General features: G+C 32.7%; 1 protein-coding gene across 1 annotated transcript in view; it reads right to left on the bottom strand.

Annotated features, from left to right (window-relative positions):
* Positions 1–982: 982 nt before the first annotated feature.
* LOC134681339 (uncharacterized) overlaps positions 983–20,421 on the bottom strand; it is a 33,994-nt gene continuing 14,555 nt past the window's right edge. The window contains exons 14-21 of the mRNA XM_063540962.1: positions 19,005–19,562; positions 18,246–18,352; positions 15,202–15,655; positions 9,175–9,953; positions 8,414–8,444; positions 7,862–8,130; positions 2,361–2,388; positions 983–1,898 (exon numbers count right to left, since the gene is read on the bottom strand). Of these exons, the coding sequence (XP_063397032.1) occupies positions 1,489–1,898; positions 2,361–2,388; positions 7,862–8,130; positions 8,414–8,444; positions 9,175–9,953; positions 15,202–15,655; positions 18,246–18,352; positions 19,005–19,562 (2,636 nt within the window). The 3' untranslated portion in view covers positions 983–1,488. The remainder of the gene's footprint in view (positions 1,899–2,360; positions 2,389–7,861; positions 8,131–8,413; positions 8,445–9,174; positions 9,954–15,201; positions 15,656–18,245; positions 18,353–19,004; positions 19,563–20,421) is intronic.

The raw sequence follows: 20,421 nt of genomic DNA, 5'->3' as shown, positions 1-20,421 counted from the left end.
GAATCTTTCCCATCGAACTAGAGATAAAAGATACTACATATACAGTTAAGTCTGCCTCATATCCTGACTTACATCTAGAAATTGACAATGAGGCTCGGTTAAAAACAAAACTTTACGACAAAAGAGATGATTTCAGCTTCCCACTTGTGAACTTTCTATTTCTATATAGCAACATTCCAGCAGCGCCGGCATACGGAGTATATATCTCCCAATTAATACGATATTCCCGGCTTGAATTTCCTATTATAATTTCCTTAATAGGGGATTGCTGCTCACAAGAAAGCTATTAAACCAACAGTTTCAAATGGTGAAGTTTAAATCATCCCTCCGTAAATTTTACGGACGCCATCACGAGTTGGTTGACCGTTATGGAAAAACCGTTGCGCAGAAGATATCGGATATGTTCCTTATATCGTAACTACAATACCCTTTCCTTTCTACTAATGTGACCTATCGAATTACACTAGTAACCGGATTTGTAATAACGCAAGCAACATGATGGGTGCCACATGTGGAGCAAGATCTGCTTACCCTTCCGGAGAACCTGAGATCACCCCCAATTGTTGGTGGGTTCGTATTGCTTAGTCTTTAGTTTTCTATACTGTGTCTTGTATACTATTATTTGTCTGTTTGTCTGCGGTTTTTTTTAGCCATGGTGTTGTCAGTTTATTTTCAATCTGAGTTTAACTGCCCCTCTGGTATCTTTCGTTCCTCTTTTGAAAGCTTCATTTGAAAAGGAAAAAAAATAATGTTTAAAAATTGGTCTATCAAAGTTTAAGAAAACCTCTGTCCGTCATACCTATTATTGCCATTGTATTTTCACTAGATATTCTAAAAATAACTACTTAGATAGATTTCAAAGCATGGATAGTGTTCGATTGCAAAGTACAAATGACGTTTATGTTTCAGTTTGGTCTGGACTTGTTCATAAACTGATCTCTTTCCACACCGAAAGAATTGGTTTTATTAAAAAGTAGAAAATATTGCATTCTTTTTTTTAATAACATGCACTCTTTGAAAGAATGTATATATATCAAATCTGAAAATTGAATGTTAGTAGCTCAAATAACTAGTGACGGGATGATCCTATTCCAGAAAAGTTTGTACTTTGGCTACTCCTTCAATTTTTAAAGAATTTACCTGTAGTGTTACATGTATGTATGATGTTGGATTTAAAGGAAATTAAACAAAATATGATTATAACTGAATTATTTCATAACACTTCAGTTAAATATCATGAAGGGATAAATTAGTGTCAATATACAATTATTACAGATTAACAGTTCTATTTTGTCTTTGTTGTGTTATTCGCCTCGTGATTTCACTAAATAATTGAAATGCACGGTATGAATAACCAGTTTAGTTCTTTTAATTCTGTTGAATGATAATACAAGAGGACGAAAACCACATTATTAATGGTTCAAATTCCCCTACATTTACAAAGAAAAGGATTATGATGGTGTAAGCTTTTGGTTATATAACACCAGCTTAACAGTTTTGGTGCTTTTTCTTCTTCTTAAAAGGATTCATTTTTTTCAAGAATGTTTTTTCTTTTCCTTTTTTCTCCACTTCAACTTCCTCCTCTTCAAGGGTATATTTCTTCACTCCTTTACTTTTAATTATCTCCTCTAAACACTGAGAACCTTTCCCGACATTAACCAAAGCATTGTGTAACACTTCTATGGTTGGTCTTACTCTTAGATCTTTTCGCCATTCAAATAATATCGCTTTACATTGTGCCACTAAATCCCGTCCATTGTTGTGCTGTATTATGTCTAGTGATGTGATCGATAACCCTAATTCTACACCCAGTTGGAAGGATACTACACCTATTACTTGTGCCAGTTCATCTAGTATTTCATCGGTTGGAATGAAATCCATGTATTCCTCCCTGCTGTCTGTAATAATTAGCAAGCACATGTATATTAAACATGACTCTGCAGTAAGATGAAAGACTGCAATTTTTCGCCTTAGAAACATTTAATCATAAATGCACGAGTTCTTGCAAAATAAAACTCAATGTGAATAAATATGAAAAGACTACTGAAGTGGCCTGATCCAATGGATAAAATTTTTAAATTCTCAAAAATAAATAAAAAAGTGAAGTGTGTTCTATAACATATCATATGAACTAATTATCGAAGAGACACGGTAACTTGTTGTAAAAACCAAAATGTGTTTCACTGGTTATATGTTATTGATAAGTTATGTTTAACTATAAAAGAACACATATACCTTGCACTAGTTACAATAGATGAACCATTGTTACTGTTACAAGTTCTTTTATATACGTTAATGACCTGATGACATTTAAACATCAGTAATTATCTATTGTTTAATATAAATAGAAATATACGTACGGCATCGTTCTATTCTGATTCTTTTTACCTGCAATGATTATTTAACATAAAATGAAACAAATCTTATTAGTTTCAGTGTCATTGGGTTGCTTTCAAACATATATCTAACTTAAGTATACATAATGTAATATGTTATTCAGGTCTCAGACAGGGCATATACTGTGACATTTCTGGCTTAGAGTTTATATCCCCTGAGCCGAAGGCGAAGGGGATATAAGACCTAAGCCGGGAATGTCACAGTATATACCCTTTCTGAAACCTGAATTACACATATATTACGGATTACCCCTGACTTAATGTTATTTGCCAGTGCAGGTATTTGTTGACAATACATATCAGTTGAAAAACCCAACCTGATATGTTTAGCATACGTGAAAGATTTTCTAATTTGCTGTGAAAATAATTTTATCGTGTATGTAATAATTTATAATAACACTTTTAACATTAAATTTAAGTATTAAAAGTGTATATCGTGTGATTTTGTATCAAAAATGTATTATTGACTGAAGCAAGTTATAATTTTCCCTCTGTGAGCCTTTGCCATTCTGATGGCTTTTGACTACGTCACATAGTTACCGGTTTAATGATGACGTTTATGAGGTTCCAATTGGGGATAAAAAAAACGTCGTATATACCCCGGCAGTTTCCTAAATATATACTGACATCTCTGTGTTGTTATCCAATCACAAACTTCGACACATTTGTAATCCGTAATATATTCTGATATTATACTTACGTACAATTATTTAAGGACGTAAGTTGCATAGGACTACTACACAGTGTAGCATGATACCACTGTGGTGTGTACTAAACTCACACTTGAACCATTGTTTCATTGAATCATACTCAACATGCTATAGATGTTTCTTTCCAACTGATTTTTATAGATTGTTCTTAAATTGTGCTTTTTGATTGGGTAAGGTTGAACAAAACAAATCTTTATGTTCCTGTCCCAAGTCATGAGCTTATATTTCAGTGATTATCTTTGCTGCATGTCTGTCGTAAATTACGTAAATTGTTTTGTTATAAATTAGCTAGTTACGTTTTTTTTAAATAAATTATTCAAAGAACCTATTACAAGACAAAGCAATTTCCATGAAGCCTGCCAACAAAATTAAGGAAGGTTTCATAAGTAGCTCCGTATATAGAAAGGGTGATATTTTTAAGCATGTGTTTTAGTTATATAATAGTTCGCTAAACAGGAAGATGACGAAACTAACACCGTGTCACACAGCATAGCAAACTAAAATGACATCATGTAAAACAGTTCAGAAAGCTCTGAAAAATGTTGTTCCTTAGTAAAGTATAACGATAGTTGGCTATTATCTTTAGAATGTAGAAGTAGTCCATGAACGATGAAATAGAAATGCGTCATACGGTTGTGCATGCTGACATGAAGTCATATAACAAATTCAGGAGGCTCTGATTTGAAGTTTCTGAGAAATATGCGACGAAAATGACAAACATGACTTATATGTTAAAAACATATTTGTATTCGGTAAACAGAACAAAGATGCACAGTGAGTCTAAAACCGCGGCACAAATGTTAGTATGTTAACCTTAAAACATATCACAAATTTCAACCCGCTTTCATTTGTACTCTTTGAAGAATATGTGACAACAATTGCAAACACGGCTTTATATCTATGGTATTTAAGTATTCATTCAACAGGAAGTTGATGGCCGATGACTCTGAAACCTCGTCGCAAATGTAATTTATTATAACTTGGTTTCATTCAAAGTCAGTATTACATAAAAAGCAGTGCATTCATCTATTAAAATGTACTAATACTGAGCAAAACTGAGCAAAACCTGCATGTGAAGATTTTTTTGTTCAATATCAACCAAATTATTTCTATTGTAAAAAATATGTAAGTTGTTTAGTGGGTTTAAAATTATCCTTGGGAAATGTTGACTGAATTGCTTTATGAGCCTATATATTACAGTGTTTTATCACTATAAAACCAAACTACATCATTAGAGGTTATGCAATGGCCTTATGTGCTTACAACTATATCATTTGGTCTCTGGGGGATCGTTGTTTAATTTGCACGTCTCCTTATTTTATTTTGATATAACCTATTTCTCAAAAAGGTTTGCTACAGCTTTTTATTTACTGATCAAATGAATTTAAAATGCGTCCCTCAGTTGTTTATCATTAACGGTAAATAGTAGTTATTTCCCAATGCCCTTACACAGTGAGTAATTTTTCAGTATTGGTATTTACTGGAATATTTTTTTATAATAAATAAACTATTGTTTTTTTTTACATAGAAATTTTAAGGATCTCATTGACAGAAAACTATAGCTGTTATGTATATGTAATTTGACAATTCATGCTGCAACAATTTGAATGCTCATACGGATAGGTACCTCTTTTGGTGATAGGTTTAATTTTATCTCGTTAAATTCTTCTTATATAATGGATTTCTTAATCATCTGCAAGGTTAACCTGTACACGGCCCATATTTACTTTTGAATGTATGTCCTCAAAAGCCTTAAACTAGAAATGTTTTTATTAAAGGTAACGTTGTACAGTTTAGTTTACGTGTCAAAGATACTATCATCACTTCAAGTTATTCTTAATGCGTACACGGCCAAGAACATTTTTTCATATCGATATAGACATTTTTCAGAGTTATTCTGTATAATCCAAAAGGAAAAACATGTTACAAGCTTCAACAGATAAACTTTTATATTCTCTATCAGAGAATTATCAAGATCAATAATTCATTCAACAAGAAATATTTACACAGCAAGGAAATAATATAACTTGTCAAATAAGTATCGGAACATATGACATTAAATAAATGCAACAGTAGTATACTGCTATTCGAAAGTCATAAACCGATTCAGAGAAACTAAATCCGGGTTACAAACTAAAACCTAGGGAGATCTATCAACTTTAAGAAAAGAAAAAAAAACAGAAACAATTAAAAACCAATTGTTCAGAGAACAATTGAAAGTCTTTCCACAACAAAGAAATTTGGATAAGAAGGTAGTTTCTTCATACTGTAAGATAAATAATGGTTTAATTATCTTTTTTAGTGATTTAAGGGAGATAATATGCTACTCCCGGTCTCATATGATAGCTTCTTTCACACTGATCCAAAAATATATAGTTTCTGTATACTTTTGCATGTAGAATGGGAGATACTTGGTTACTTCCGGTTTGTTGGAAGTCATTTTTAGTCTTCAGTAATCAGTTTATGTATCTTTATGACAAAATATATGGATCCTGAGAACTTGTATGTGAAAAAACTGCAAAAAAAGCTACTTCCGGTTTTCTCAAGGTCACTTCCGGTAGCCATTTTTCAAGGTCATTTGTCACTTAACCGTTTGTATAAGGTCAAATGTCTTTATAATGAACTTAGTTGAAGTTATAATCAAATAACCTCATATCAAGACATTTCAGGGGCAACAACTCCTATAAGATGCCATCTAATTGTATAAGACTAAATGTAGCATATCTTGATTACAATGAGGCAGACATTTTGCACTTGTTCTTTTATATGTATCTCTCAAAGTGTCAGAGAAAATGCAAAAACAAGCAAAAGTCACAATTGAGAACTTGACCTTGACCTTTGACTTTGACCTCATTTTCTAAGTTAGGACCTAGGGGACTCAAATGAAAACATTCCAGGGTTATACGGTTAACTGTTTGAGAGTTAAAAAAACATACCGACAAATTTATTCAGTAAAGGTAGATAACTCCTATAAAATTTCATCGAACCGCTTCGATCCAAATACGCCAAAAAATACTGAGGATGTAACGAACAATTTGTAAAAAGAATTTTGTCGTTATCTTTTTTTGTTACAAAGGAGATGCACACAGATGGTAAACAGTGAATAGGGAGATAACTCTTACAAAGAAAATGGTTCGCCTTAGCAGGGTAAAATTTAAAAGCGCATAAACTATACGATACCATATGAGAAATATCTAAGCGACATATTGCGAAACCAACATTTATCGCAAGAACAAAATGTGGCGGAAAAAAAAATTAATAATAATCAGAACAAAAACAATAAGTCTTTCCACAGAAAAGTGGAAAGACTTAATAAAGTGGGAAAAAACGACTATGCAACACACAAAGAAGCGAATTTTAGGATAACAACTGTGAACTTCCTGACTTGGTACAGTACATGAGAAAAAAATGATGGGTTGAACCTGGTTTTGTAGCTTACCAAACCTCGCGCTTTTATGGCAATGTTAAATATAACACTAAAATGACAACGTTACATGACAGGAATGGAGTACAAATATATGCAAGAACATTCAGGACAAAGACATACACAAATAAACCATTCAATAGTACATATCGACATTCTAACAACAGAATAAAAACAACACGTAAACCAACATAGAATAGCACACAAAATCAGAACAGCAGAACCACGGACTGTCTGTCACAGACAATTAAACCAATATCAAATAAATTATATTCCGTTATAGTATATTTTGAATAATAAATATTATGGTGTTGGGTTTTTTTAACAAAATAAATGTTTATTTTGGTATGTCATATTTTGACACTGTGTGTCCATATCATATTCGGATGACAGTTGACAACATTGTTCAGTATAAGTAATTAATAATAAAAAAAACAACAGGTCATGTTTACTTATTTTAAGATCTTACTTTAATGTCATTATTGCTGTTTACAGTTTATCTTTATCTATAATAATATTCCAGATAATAACCAAAAGCTGTAAAATTTTCTTAAAATTGCCAATTCAGGGGGAGCAACCCAACAACCGATTGCCTGAATGGTCTAAACATTTGAGGGCAGATATATTTAGACCAAATGAACAATTTTATTATGTCAGACTTGCTCTTAATGCTTTGCTTTCAGAGATATGAGCAAAAAAACTGCATTTTACCCTATATACTTTTTTTTGCCATGTCAGCCATCTTGGTTATCGGGCTGGGTCATCGGACACAATTTTTAAACAAAATACATCAATGATGATTGTTGCCAAGTTAAATTAAATTTATTCCAGAGAGGATTTTTGTAAAAGTTATCGACGACAGACGACGACGGACCTCGGACGACAATGGATTAGAAAAGCTCGATGGCCCTGTGGCCTAGGTGAGGTAAACATAAGGTAATACTTGATTGCAATTTATTTGGCGAGCAAAGATATATTCAAGTTTAAATTTTATAAATTAAGTCTTGCTTCAATGATATTAATTTGACAACACAAGTAAGAAAGGTATTTAATCGCACTGTGTCATCAATTTACCCTGCTAATTAAAAAAGTTGTAAAAAATTATTTTGATTTTAGTTAAGGAGAATCTTGAAAAAGGTAAAATAACAAAAATACTGCACTCCGAGGAAAATCCGATAGTAAAGTCCCTAATCAAGTTTATATTTTGGTCAATTTACCATTTTTTGTGTTAACTATCGGCACTTTCATCTCAGAAATCAAATAATCCAAAATATGACTTCTACACAATTATTCAAATTAACAGCTAGGGTACTTAATATCCAGATACTTACCCGACAAAGCATATGGAGATTGCATTTCATATCGCTTAAAGCTTTTTCGATGTCGCTAAATTTTCCCTTATATCTATCTCTCCAGTTTACCAATATTCTACATTTAACAATCTCAATCCGATCATAATTTTCTCTGAGCTCTTCCCACTCCTTTAAAGTCATACCAAGATGTATGGCTAATTCGTATACTGTAGTAACATCACATGGTGAAACAAACCGTTGAAGTTCGATATCAGTTGGTTTCTGACCCAAGGCACCCTCATTTAAACCTAAATGAGTATAAAAGAATAATTGATAATATTACAGTGAACTCAATGTATTAAGTGAAAGATGGAGTATATGCTCGCTTGGTGCTTGGATAAATATGCATTGCCAAAACGAATTATAATGATGCCAAACTTGAAGATGTTTACCAAGTATAATTAATTCCCTGCGTACAAAACTGTTTGCCTATTTGAGGATTGAAGAACAAATAACTTTATTAATACTCATCACCTCTGGAGTAATCAACAGTAATAAACAGTTTAAGGTTATCTCATTTAAGATATTTACCTTGACAGTTCTCTTCACAATGTTCCTTTCTCTGAAAGAAAATATTGCTCAAAATAAATATACGATTCTCAAAATTGGTTATAAGATGATTTCTGCCCTGGTTGTTCCGATCAGAAGTGCTGATTGTACTGTTCTCAGCAAAAAGATAGACAAATCGTAATGCATTTAATACATTTAATGGGAATTAGATGTCAAAATCATCACATCTATTTCACCCAAATTCTCATATTTGTTTTATATCAAACTAAAAAGTGTATTTAAATTATAAATTTTCGATATAATGTATCAGGATTGATTCAGCTCATTCCTTGGTTTTCTGTGTAATGTTTCTTTTATACGGTGATTTTTTTTCCTTTTTTGGTAATTTTATTGCACGGTGTTGTCGGTTTTCCTTACACTGATATATGTATATATCACTTTGGTATATATGATTTTTGAAAGAATATACAGACATGTCAATTTCTTTTATAGCATTCAGTTTTCTAAATCCAGATGAAGATATTCACACAGATATTTTTTTAAGTCTAAATTGTTTACAAGATGTTTTAAGTAAGGTCCTTCTTAAACTGTTATCAACAAGACAGTTTCTTTCTTACCTATTCTGACCTCTACATCGAATGTCGTTTTAATGGGTTTTTGTTATCAAAAATCAGTTTGTTTTTTCTTGCCTATCTTGATCAGTACATAATATGTTCCTTATCTTACATTGTCTTCAACTAAAGATTTAAAACATATTTTGAATTATCTCATTTTATATATACCTGCTTTTGATTCCAAATATTCCACTTTTCTTTAGTATGTAAAAGCCTATGTTTATCACAGATCCATTCATCAGTTGTCAATGCTGCCTCTTCTGTGATGAAACACTCCAACTCCGAGCATGAATATTCAATGTGGAATGGTAGCTTTTGACTGTAAGGGGAGGCATGAATTGCTGATTGGTAAAACTCTGAAATTCTCTCTAATGCAGTAAACATGGTTTCCTTGATTCCAGTGGCAATATCTGGTACGATAAGTCCGTTAGAAGTTTGATGGACTATGTAAAGCAGAATCTTGTTGCCTTCAACGCATACCACAATATCATGTGCCTTATCAAATGATAATCCAATGAATCCTGAAAACAAGAGTTGTTTCCCTCCATAAGTCTTCACGGTCCACATACTGAGGCATGCGCTGATAAGACGATTTGGCAAGGCAGGTGGTATAATTGTCCCTTTAAACCTAAATGCAAGATTGATAGCTTTCTCTGGTGTGCATTCCTTTGTCATGAAACTTGTTTCATTTCTTTGTGTTAGCATACAGGGAACAAAGAAGTTTTCCACTGGTAGCCGCCTCCCTGTATCAATATCATATCTACGCTGCTCTGATATGATATCAAGATGGGTGAGCATATCAAATATGAACTCTTTATAAGGTAATATTTTATCGAAGTGCGTTTGCTTCCAAATATGATATAGATCTTTTCTTTTAATTATTCCATTTTCGGACATCTTTTCAAATGTATTTCTTATGTGACCTTTGTTTGGCCAAAAGGTTATGTCTGTAAAATAAATTGAAAGAAGAAAGTTTAGATGGTCTGCTATTATTAGTAGCCTATCATGTAAACTAATTTCAGTACACTATTTCCTACAAAGTACAAAGATAACGTTTAAATTTATTTGCAACAATTAATGCAGAGATGGATATAACTAGAACAATGACAATGCCAGGTTGGTCCCTGCTAGCACATTTTCGTATGTAGTACATAATCAAATAACAAACACATTTGATACCATCACATATATACATACGTGTCAAGTTACATAAGTGTGTGAACAAAAGTGAAAAAAAAAATGATAAAAAAAAATCCTTAGTAAATATTAAATATTAAGTTTAATAAAATCTGAAGTGACTATGATTTTGGATATAATCTGGCAGTATACTCAAGTATACTTTCCATACATATGATGATTTTAAACATATGAAATGAATTGAGAGTATCAACAGATATATTTACATTGACATTTTTGCAAAGAAAGTAGTTTCTTTTTAAAAATGTGCTTTTTAGACGACCCCTTATAAAATTACTTTTATTGCCAGAATTCGTTTGTTTAAAGCAGATATCAATTTGAAGCAGACTGTTCAACCAGCAAAACGGTTTTCATTGAAATCCGAGCACAAACATATATTACTTATTAGTGATTTTTCGCAAAACTTTTTGCATACATAATTTCATATTATGCACAACAACTATGCAAAATTTCATTGACAATGTATGCGATAAAACTTCAAAATATTGACCTCCTACCAACACTATTGGATTTTTTCTTTTGCAAAGTATTTGTAATTGGAAACAAATTTAATAAGTTTACCGAGTTTTCAACAACAAAAAGTTATATGCACATCTACATTGATGCACAGTGCGAATATGATCAGTTTAAAAAATCTACAAAGATTAATCGTTCAATTTTGAAATCATACCACTTGTGGACACTTTAAAAATATAAAAAAAGATACAATTTTTTCGTCTCTAAATGTGTTTGTAACTTTATTTTATTGGGTTGCTGTCGAAAAAATGATATTCATCCTGCATTTACTCTTATCTATAGCTTATAGTTATATACTGAGGATAAAAATTATTCATTATATACAAATGTTTATGCATTTCGTCGGTATAAATAATTCATGAAAAAAATATTCAATGAAGTGCGAATTTTCTTAAGGCTTGTGTAGAAACATTGATAAATCTACGAAAACAAATAAACAAAACTACAAATTTTATCAATCAACAAAATTGTTATTCATAAAAATTAATTAATCTAAAGTTCACTTAATATTTTCACAATTATACCATAGGCCTTATTTACCATTTGGAGAGTCTATTCCTATCATGTTGATTTTAAACCGGTGTCAACAGCGGATGGACAGTTTTTGGCCATGTTCACTTACTTGCAGCACACGAAATCCCTCTCAGTTTTTAGTTTGGTTTGTGTAGCACAATCTCCAGCTTTCTATGCTGTTTTTTTTTGTTCGTATTGAAACCATATCTGGATACCAAATGATTGGTACTTGAAACATGAAAGCGGGACCATTGTGACAAGAACTTAAATATGTTTAAGTTACTCCTCATGCATAAAGTGTACGTGCATCCACATTTCAGGACTTATTTCGCATAGTTTTTGGGGTTCGTGTTGTTTATTCTTTAGTTTTCTATGTTGTGTCATGTGTCCTATTGTTTTTCTGTTTGTCTTTTTCATTTTTAGCCATGGCGTTGTCAGTTTGTTTTAGATTTACGAGTTTGACTGTCCCTTAGGTATCTTTCGTCCCTCTTTTATCATATTCAATTAAGGAACCTTAGTGAGCACGCTCACATACCCCACGTCCCACATTGTCATTGGAGAAATAAAATATGTGTAAGAAAAACAAATTGCATCATAATTTCCTGTCAATATGCAAATCTGCATAGTATTTCCTTAATGTCTACAAAGTTTCATAAAATTATGTTGTGTGGTTTGATAGGGTTGCGATGACAAACTGTTGCAGTAGTACATTAAAGGAAATAAGTTCAAAGAGGCGTAACTCCTAGAAAAAAAATTGAAACGCAATTTCCCGTCAATATGCACAACTACATAGTATGTCCTTATTATCTGAAAAGGTTTCGTGAAATTCTGTTGTGTGGTTTGAGAGGAGTTGCGATGACAAACTGTTGCAGTAGTAAATTAAAGTAAATAAGTTCAAAGAGGCGAACTCCTAGAAAAAAAATTGAATCGCAATTTCCCGTGGATATGCACAACTACATAGTATGTCCTTACTATCTGAAAAGGTTTCGTGAAATTCTGTTGTGTGGTTTGAGAGGAGTTGCGATGACAAACTGTTGCAGTAGAACATTAAAGTAAATAAGTTCAAAGGGACGTAACTCCTAGAAAAAAAATTGAATCGCAATTTCCCGTCGATATGCACAACTACATAGAACAACATAGTATGTCCTTATTATCTGAAAAGGTTTCGTGAAATTCTGTTGTGTGGTTTGAGAGGGGTTGCGATGACAAACTGTTGCAGTAGTACATTAAAGTAAATAAGTTCAAAGAGGCGTAACTCCTAGAAAAAAAATTGAAACGCAATTTCCCGTCGATATGCACAACTACATAGTATGTCCTTACTATCTGAAAAGGTTTCGTGAAATTCTGTTGTGTGGTTTGAGAGGAGTTGCGATGACAAACTGTTGCAGTAGTACATTGAAGTAAATAAGTTCAAAGGGACGTAACTCCTAGAAAAAAAATTGAATCGCAATTTCCCGTCGATATACACAACTACATAGAACATTATAGTATGTCCTTATTATCTGAAAAGGTTTCGTGAAATTCTGTTGTGTGGTTTGAGAGGGGTTGCGATGACAAACTGTTGCAGTAGTACATTAAAGTAAATAAGTTCAAAGAGGCGTAACGCCTAGATAAAAAATTGAAACGCAATTTCCCGTCGATATGCACAACTACATAGTATGTCCTTACTATCTGAAAAGGTTTCGTGAAATTCTGTTGTGTGGTTTGAGAGGAGTTGCGATGACAAACTGTTGCAGTAGTACATTAAAGTAAATAAGTTCAAAGGGACGTAACTCCTAGAAAAAAAATTGAATCGCAATTTCCCGTCGATATGCACAACTACATAGAACAACATAGTATGTCCTTATTATCTGAAAAGGTTTCGTGAAATTCTGTTGTGTGGTTTGAGAGGGGTTGCGATGACAAACTGTTGCAGTAGTACATTAAAGTAAATAAGTTCAAAGAGGCGTAACTCCTAGATAAAAAAAATGAAACGCAATTTCCCGTCGATATGCACAACTACATAGAACAACATAGTATGTCCTTTAATATCTGAAAAGGTTTCGTGAAATTCTGTTGTGTGGTTTGAGAGGAGTTGCGATGACAAACTGTTGCAGTTTTACAATAAAGTAAATAAGTTCAAAGAGGCGTAACTCCTAGAAAAAAAATTGAAACGCAATTTCCCGTCGATATGCACAACTTCATAGTATGTCCTTCTTATCTGAAAAGTTTTCGTGAAATTCTGTTGTGTGGTTTGAGAGGGGTTGCGATGACAAACTGTTGCAGTAGTACATTAAAGTAAATAAGTTCAAAGGGACGTAACTCCTAGAAAAAAAATTGAATCACAATTTTCCGTCGATATGCATAACTACATAGAAAAACATAGTATGTCCTTATTATCTGAAAAGGTTTCGTGAAATTCTGTTGTGTGGATTGAGAGGGGTTGCGATGACAAACTGTTGCAGTAGTACATTAAAGTAAATAAGTTCAAAGAGGCGTAACTCCTAGATAAAAAATTGAAACGCAATTTCCCGTCGATATGCACAACTACATAGTATGTCCTTACTATCTGAAAAGGTTTCGTGAAATTCTGTTGTGTGGTTTGAGAGGAGTTGCGATGACAAACTGTTGCAGTAGTACATTAAAGTAAATAAGTTCAAAGGGACGTAACTCCTAGAAAAAAAATTGAATCGCAATTTCCCGTCGATATGCACAACTACATAGAAAAACATAGTATGTCCTTATTATCTGAAAAGGTTTCGTGAAATTCTGTTGTGTGGTTTGAGAGGGGTTGCGATGACAAACTGTTGCAGTAGTACATTAAAGTAAATAAGTTCAAAGAGGCGTAACTCCTAGATAAAAAAAATGTAACGCAATTTCCCGTCGATATGCACAACTACATAGTATGTCCTTACTATCTGAAAAGGTTTCGTGAAATTCTGTTGTGTGGTTTGAGAGGAGTTGCGATGACAAACTGTTGCAGTAGTACATTAAAGTAAATAAGTTCAAAGGGACGTAACTCCTAGAAAAAAAATTGAATCGCAATTTCCCGTCGATATGCACAACTACATAGAACAACATAGTATGTCCTTATTATCTGAAAAGGTTTCGTGAAATTCTGTTGTGTGGTTTGAGAGGGGTTGCGATGACAAACTGTTGCAGTAGTACATTAAAGTAAATAAGTGCAAAGAGGCGTAACTCCTAGATAAAAAATTGAAACGCAATTTCCCGTCGATATGCACAACTACATAGAACAACATAGTATGTCCTTTAATATCTGAAAAGGTTTCGTGAAATTCTGTTGTGTGGTTTGAGAGGAGTTGCGATGACAAACTGTTGCAGTTTTACAATAAAGTAAATAAGTTCAAAGAGGCGTAACTCCTAGAAAAAAAATTGAATCGCAATTTCCCGTCGATATGCACAACTTCATAGTATGTCCTTATTATCTGAAAAGGTTTCGTGAAATTCTGTTGTGTGGTTTGAGAGGAGTTGCGATGACAAACTGTTGCAGTAGTAAATTAAAGTGAATAAGTTCAAAGAGGCGTAACTCCTAGAAAAAAAAATTGAATCGCAATTTCCCGTCGATATGCACAACTACATAGTATGTCCTTATTATCTGAAAAGGTTTCGTGAAATTCTGTTGTGTGGTTTGAGAGGAGTTGCGATGACAAACTGTTGCAGTAGTAAATTAAAGTGAATAAGTTCAAAGAGGCGTAACTCCTAGAAAAAAAATTGAATCGCAATTTCCCGTCGATATGCACAACTACATAGTATGTCCTTATTATCTGAAAAGGTTTCGTGAAATTCTGTTGTGTGGTTTGAGAGGAGTTGCGATGACGAGAAAAGGACTGACGGACGGCCTGACGGACGGACTGACGGACGGACGGACGGGTCAAAAACATTATACCCTCCGCAACCCGTTGCGTGGGGTATAATAAATTATAACTTTATTGAACAAATATATCAAATGGAAATTATATAATAAAATACCTGTCACAAAAGATCTCATTACTTCCACCAGAAGTAGTGGGCTGATTATCACAAAACCTCTCAACTGTGGGGTATCAAAGTATACTATCTTTCCTAGAGAGTGTTGGAAATGAAGAAACTCGCTTAGCTCCTCAGGAAACAGAACGGACACCTTGCTTAATTTATTTAATTCGTCAAGTTCCCCCATTGACAATATTTGTTTCCCTCTAGCTACCAGCTCAGCAATCTCAAGTTCAAGGGGGACACAAGCATTTGGCATTGGCTCACCCCAGCATGGATGTTCGAACGTAAGATCTGAGATGGTTTTCTTTAGGATATCAATCTCTGAATCTGTTTTGTCTGTTGCATTGACGAATATGTGTTTATCAAGTACCAGATGATGTCGTCCTTCGTGGTCTTTGAATAACTTTTCTATTCCTTTATATAAATTGTTACGCTGTGTCTCAATTTTCTCCTATAAAAAAATACAGATTTACTACATAAACCAATATTGGTTGTTTTATACGCGTAAACGGTTAATACTTAAGGTACCAGTCTTGTATTACAACTCCAGTTTCCGATGCATGTCAAAACATGGAGGAACAAAATATTGCATTTTTTTCTGATTTTTTTTTCTGAACTCAATTTTTTCTGTTTGATTATGCAGAATTGTAACATAAATATAGACTTTAAAAAAAACCTTGAATCTTTTGTGGATATCAATCCAGGAAAGTGGAAGGATATCATGTTAACTGAAAGTGGTGAGGCCTAGTAAAAAATAGCAAACAGTCAGTAGAAAAAAAATGTTTTGACTTAAAGACTGCGTAACTTTTTATTTTTCGTGGCAAGACCCCATTTTGTCGATTAAATCACAATTTGACATTAGTACAAACATGATATGAACATGATTTTTTTTTCTATGTAGCATTTTTTATTTTTTTATTTTTAAAGATCAGATGTTTTGCATGTAAGCCTGTGGAGCAGTCAATTACAAGACTGCAACCTTAGATACATTAAACAGTTATTACGTAATATGCTAGTCCAGGGGTAACTCATTTAAGGGCTTACATTTCACTCTTAAAAATCAGCTGAACGTTTTAATGTCATTTCAGTAAAATGATACCAAGATTCTCAATTATGACAATAATAAAAGTAATTTTTTGTCAACATGTCATAGGACATTTTGCGTCTGAATTTTATTTCAAAGAGGTGGGTCCCCCAATAATATAGAATGTGTCATCTAAATCGAACACTTTTACATGGAAATAACTACAACATAGTCTACCTGCAAAGAAACATTCGTTCAGGTTGAAATTGAACATAAGACCAAGATGACGATGACTTCTTTATCATGTTAATACGTTATCCTTAATTAAAAAAAATTGGAATGAAATAAGTGAACTTTCAAAAAGGAGTAAAATAATCTTAAAGACAAAATTAAAACATTTAATATATGGATATAACATTACTGACGAAGAATATTTTAAATTTAACTATGTTTTAACAATTGTTAGTTTTTCAACTAACCAAACGTGATACATACTTGATCCATGAAAAAAAATGTATTTTTTTACTTAATTTTCATAACTGAATTCAAAAGTAGAGTAAGTGCCAATTCAAAAAATATTTAAGGAATGACTAATATTTTTTCTGTTTATGACGAAATAACCTCAAAATAGTGGTGCAGACTGAATAACATGCTTAGCAGGTTATTTTAAAGTGTTCATCACATGTGTTATGTTATTTCCAATAGACAGACAAAATATTAAATGCAGTCATTTCTAATTATTCAATTCGAAATTCCATTTTAAACCGGAGTATACCATAAAAAACCTTGATGCCGTCACGGTCACATGACAAAATTATGTTTATGAGCTGATAAAAGAAACAACGTTCGCCAATCATTCAAAATTAAAATTTATATTTCAGTTACCTTAAACATAATTGGAACAATGAGAGATATCATTATATATATATATATATATATATATTTGATGTAATATGAATGTTACAACTAATTACAGCCATAAGTAATTAGTAGAATGAAACAAGGAATATTAGGACTAGGTCTTCTGAAGAATATTGTAAGATGCCAGTAATTAAAATAGATATTTAAATTTGTTGTTAAAAAGATCTTTCAAGGGCAATAACTCCTTTAAAGGGTCAATTGATGATTTCAATACTGTTGATTAATTTGCAGGTCTTTCTATGCAAAACATTTTGGTTGCTTCAAAAACTCATTCAAGAAGTTAATTTACAAATTCTTCAAAATTAAATGACTTTAATGTCTTCTTGTGCTTGTCATTCTAATTTTTAGACAACTTCTCTCCCTCTTTTTAGAAACAAAATATTATTGTCAGATTTGCTCTAAATGCTTTGGTTTCAGACTAATAAGCCAAAATATACATTTGACCCCTATGATCTATTTTTAGCCATGACGCCATCTTGGTTGGTTTGGCTGGTCACCGGACACAAATTGTAAACTAGATACCCCAATGATGAATGTGGCCAAGTTTGGTTAAATTTGGCCCAGTAGTTTCAGAGAAGAAGTTTTTTGTTAACAACGACGGACGACGGACGCCAAGTGATGAGAAAAGCTCACTTGGACCTTTGGGCCAGGTGAGCTAAAAATAAAATGAAAAACAAGCTCTCAAATTTACTTTGGATACATGTCTTGTGTACCACGTAATCAGACTGTAAATTTTTCTTAAATCTATAATCCACAATTTCTTATTAATTGATATAATTCATCAATAGAATTTTACATAAATATAATCATGTGTGTCATATATCGAGCAGAATTGGATGACTTCTTTTTTTCTGTGTAATGCATGTTGTTTATCTCTGAGTTTAATTGCCTGTTTACTGTTGTAGTTTTTTTTTGTCTTTTGATCAATATGCTGCCTCTGTATCTAATTTCTTATTGCTAAAAAACATTCTTCTATCTTTTGTAATAAATTGTAACTAGCTTCTGTTAATTTTGAGCACAATTGTTTCAGAAAACAACAAATACAATATGTATAGAAGGCTGGTATTTATGAACCATTTCACAATAGGTCACCTACCTTTTGTATTTTGTCTTTATGTGTAGCAACAAACAAGATCTTTGGAATGCCTTGATGGACAGCTTTACAATAGGTTAAGATGCAGTTGACCCAGTGTTGTAAAAATACTAAAAAAACAAAAGTTTATTTAACTAGGGTCATTTACAGTATGTAAAATAATCTTTAAGCTTGATGATATCACAGAAGAGTTTTTTTAACTGGCAATGTTTCATGTTTAACTTATTTGTGAATCACAATTACTATAATGAGACAAGAGACCAAATAATTAAGTGTGTTACCATTATTTGCCTTTTCTTAATCAGTTTTCGAGATTTCAACATAGATAAAAACAATTTTCCCTAATTTTTTGCCTCGTCAATTAATGGTCCAGGAAGTTGATTTACATATTCAAATAACTGTCGCCTGTGATTGCTTCAATTTGAATAAAAACCCATCACGTCTGAATGTTTAGTTACTCAGTTAAATTAAACTTCCATCCTTATGAAATATTATGCTAGTTTTATAAAGATTAGACCGTTGGTTTTCTGGTTTGAATGGTTTAACACTAGTCAATTTTGGGGGTCATTTATAGCTTGCTGTTCATTGTCAGCCAAGGTTCTGTGTTGAAGACCATAATTGTGACTTTGATGGATAATTGTCTTCTTACCACTCATACCAGATCTTCGTATATATAGATATATCTTCAACAGAAACACTTAAACCTAGCATTTGAATGCGCAGGATATACAATACCTTAACATGTTATTAATATTATTGTACCTGCTGGGGTTGGTGTCGTATGCTGTCCTGGAAAACACAAGACATCGGGGACCTGTTCGTGCAATTCTTTGCTTCCATCGAATATGACAAGAAACAAAGCTCTGAAAGTCATGAATGTTTGGTGTGTTGTATAATAAACATACTGTCCACCAAAGTCCCAAAAGATGAGACGGCCCACTTTCATCTTATATTCTCCACTTTTAAGAACTTTTTCCATTTTCCTTCTGATTTCATCTTCAGTCATCTTGGATTTTATTTTCTGTTTCCGCTGTTTTTTCGATAGACGCTGCACAATGGATGACGTCTGAGTTGACGAAGCTAAGACTGATGTAGGTCGGTTGGAGATATGATCTGATATTGTAGATGAGAGAGGCAATGCAATAGCCTTTGACTGCTGTAGAAGCAGATCTTGATGAACCAGTTCCTCATCTTTTCTTTTAGAAGGGATTGTACCTGATGCTTTTGATGTGTCTAACTGGTCTGTTGACTTACTACTGACTGCGTCTACTGATCCCATTAAAACCTTGTTGTAAACAACATCACTAGCTTCATAGGTGTCTGTACGAAAAAAATATAAAGGAATAGTTTTGTTATATTTATGTGGAAAAAAAACCATTTGTGATATAAACGAATATCTAATTTGATTACCTTGATATGATAAGGTTTCTTTAAAAAAAAATACCAAGCAACCAATGACAACCAAAAGTCAATTAACATTTTTCCCTGCCACCAAAAAGTTGTTAACATAAAATCATATGTCGCCTTTCTGTCATTTTGATATCATAATTACAATAACTATACTATTCAAGAGAACACCTTATTTGTATTTCGCTTCTCTTCCTTTAACAATAAATTAGTCATTATGCCACTGTGTCCTATAGGTAAAATGCATAGTCGTAATTTTCATCGTCGCTTTAGTTTATTCAGTTTGTGTTATTTTTGGATGAAAACGAAAACAAAAGCGTTTGGATATTGTTTCCGTCATTGGAAATAATTTTGAGTCATAGACAAGGCTTTAGGACTGTTTTAAAATTACACATAATTTTCACAATTACTCTGGGTCAGGACCATTATGTTCGCGTTTTTTTCTCTGTATAATATTATCCTATGGTCATACATACACTATGAATTACGTGTATTTGCTATTTACTATCAATTCAGAGTCTCTACCTTATAGATTAGTGACAGAATATATCAGTGACCGCCGTGAATAGTAAACTTTGAAGTGATAGCAAATAGCAACTTATTAAAGTATATGTTTGTTAGTAGTATATAGAAAAACGCGAAATTAATTGAAATTTACTAAAAACAATAAAATAACAAACTAACCAAAAACAGGGGAAGGGCTAAAAAAAAAAATTGTCCAGTTCCCTAGTACCTATGACTTTTGTTACATTTCCCGAATAAACTGCTTCGC

The sequence above is a fragment of the Mytilus trossulus genome, chromosome 1 (assembly GCF_036588685.1).
Source record: "Mytilus trossulus isolate FHL-02 chromosome 1, PNRI_Mtr1.1.1.hap1, whole genome shotgun sequence".
Taxonomy (NCBI): Eukaryota; Metazoa; Mollusca; class Bivalvia; order Mytilida; family Mytilidae; genus Mytilus; species Mytilus trossulus.
This window is presented reverse-complemented; position numbering and strand designations above follow the sequence as displayed.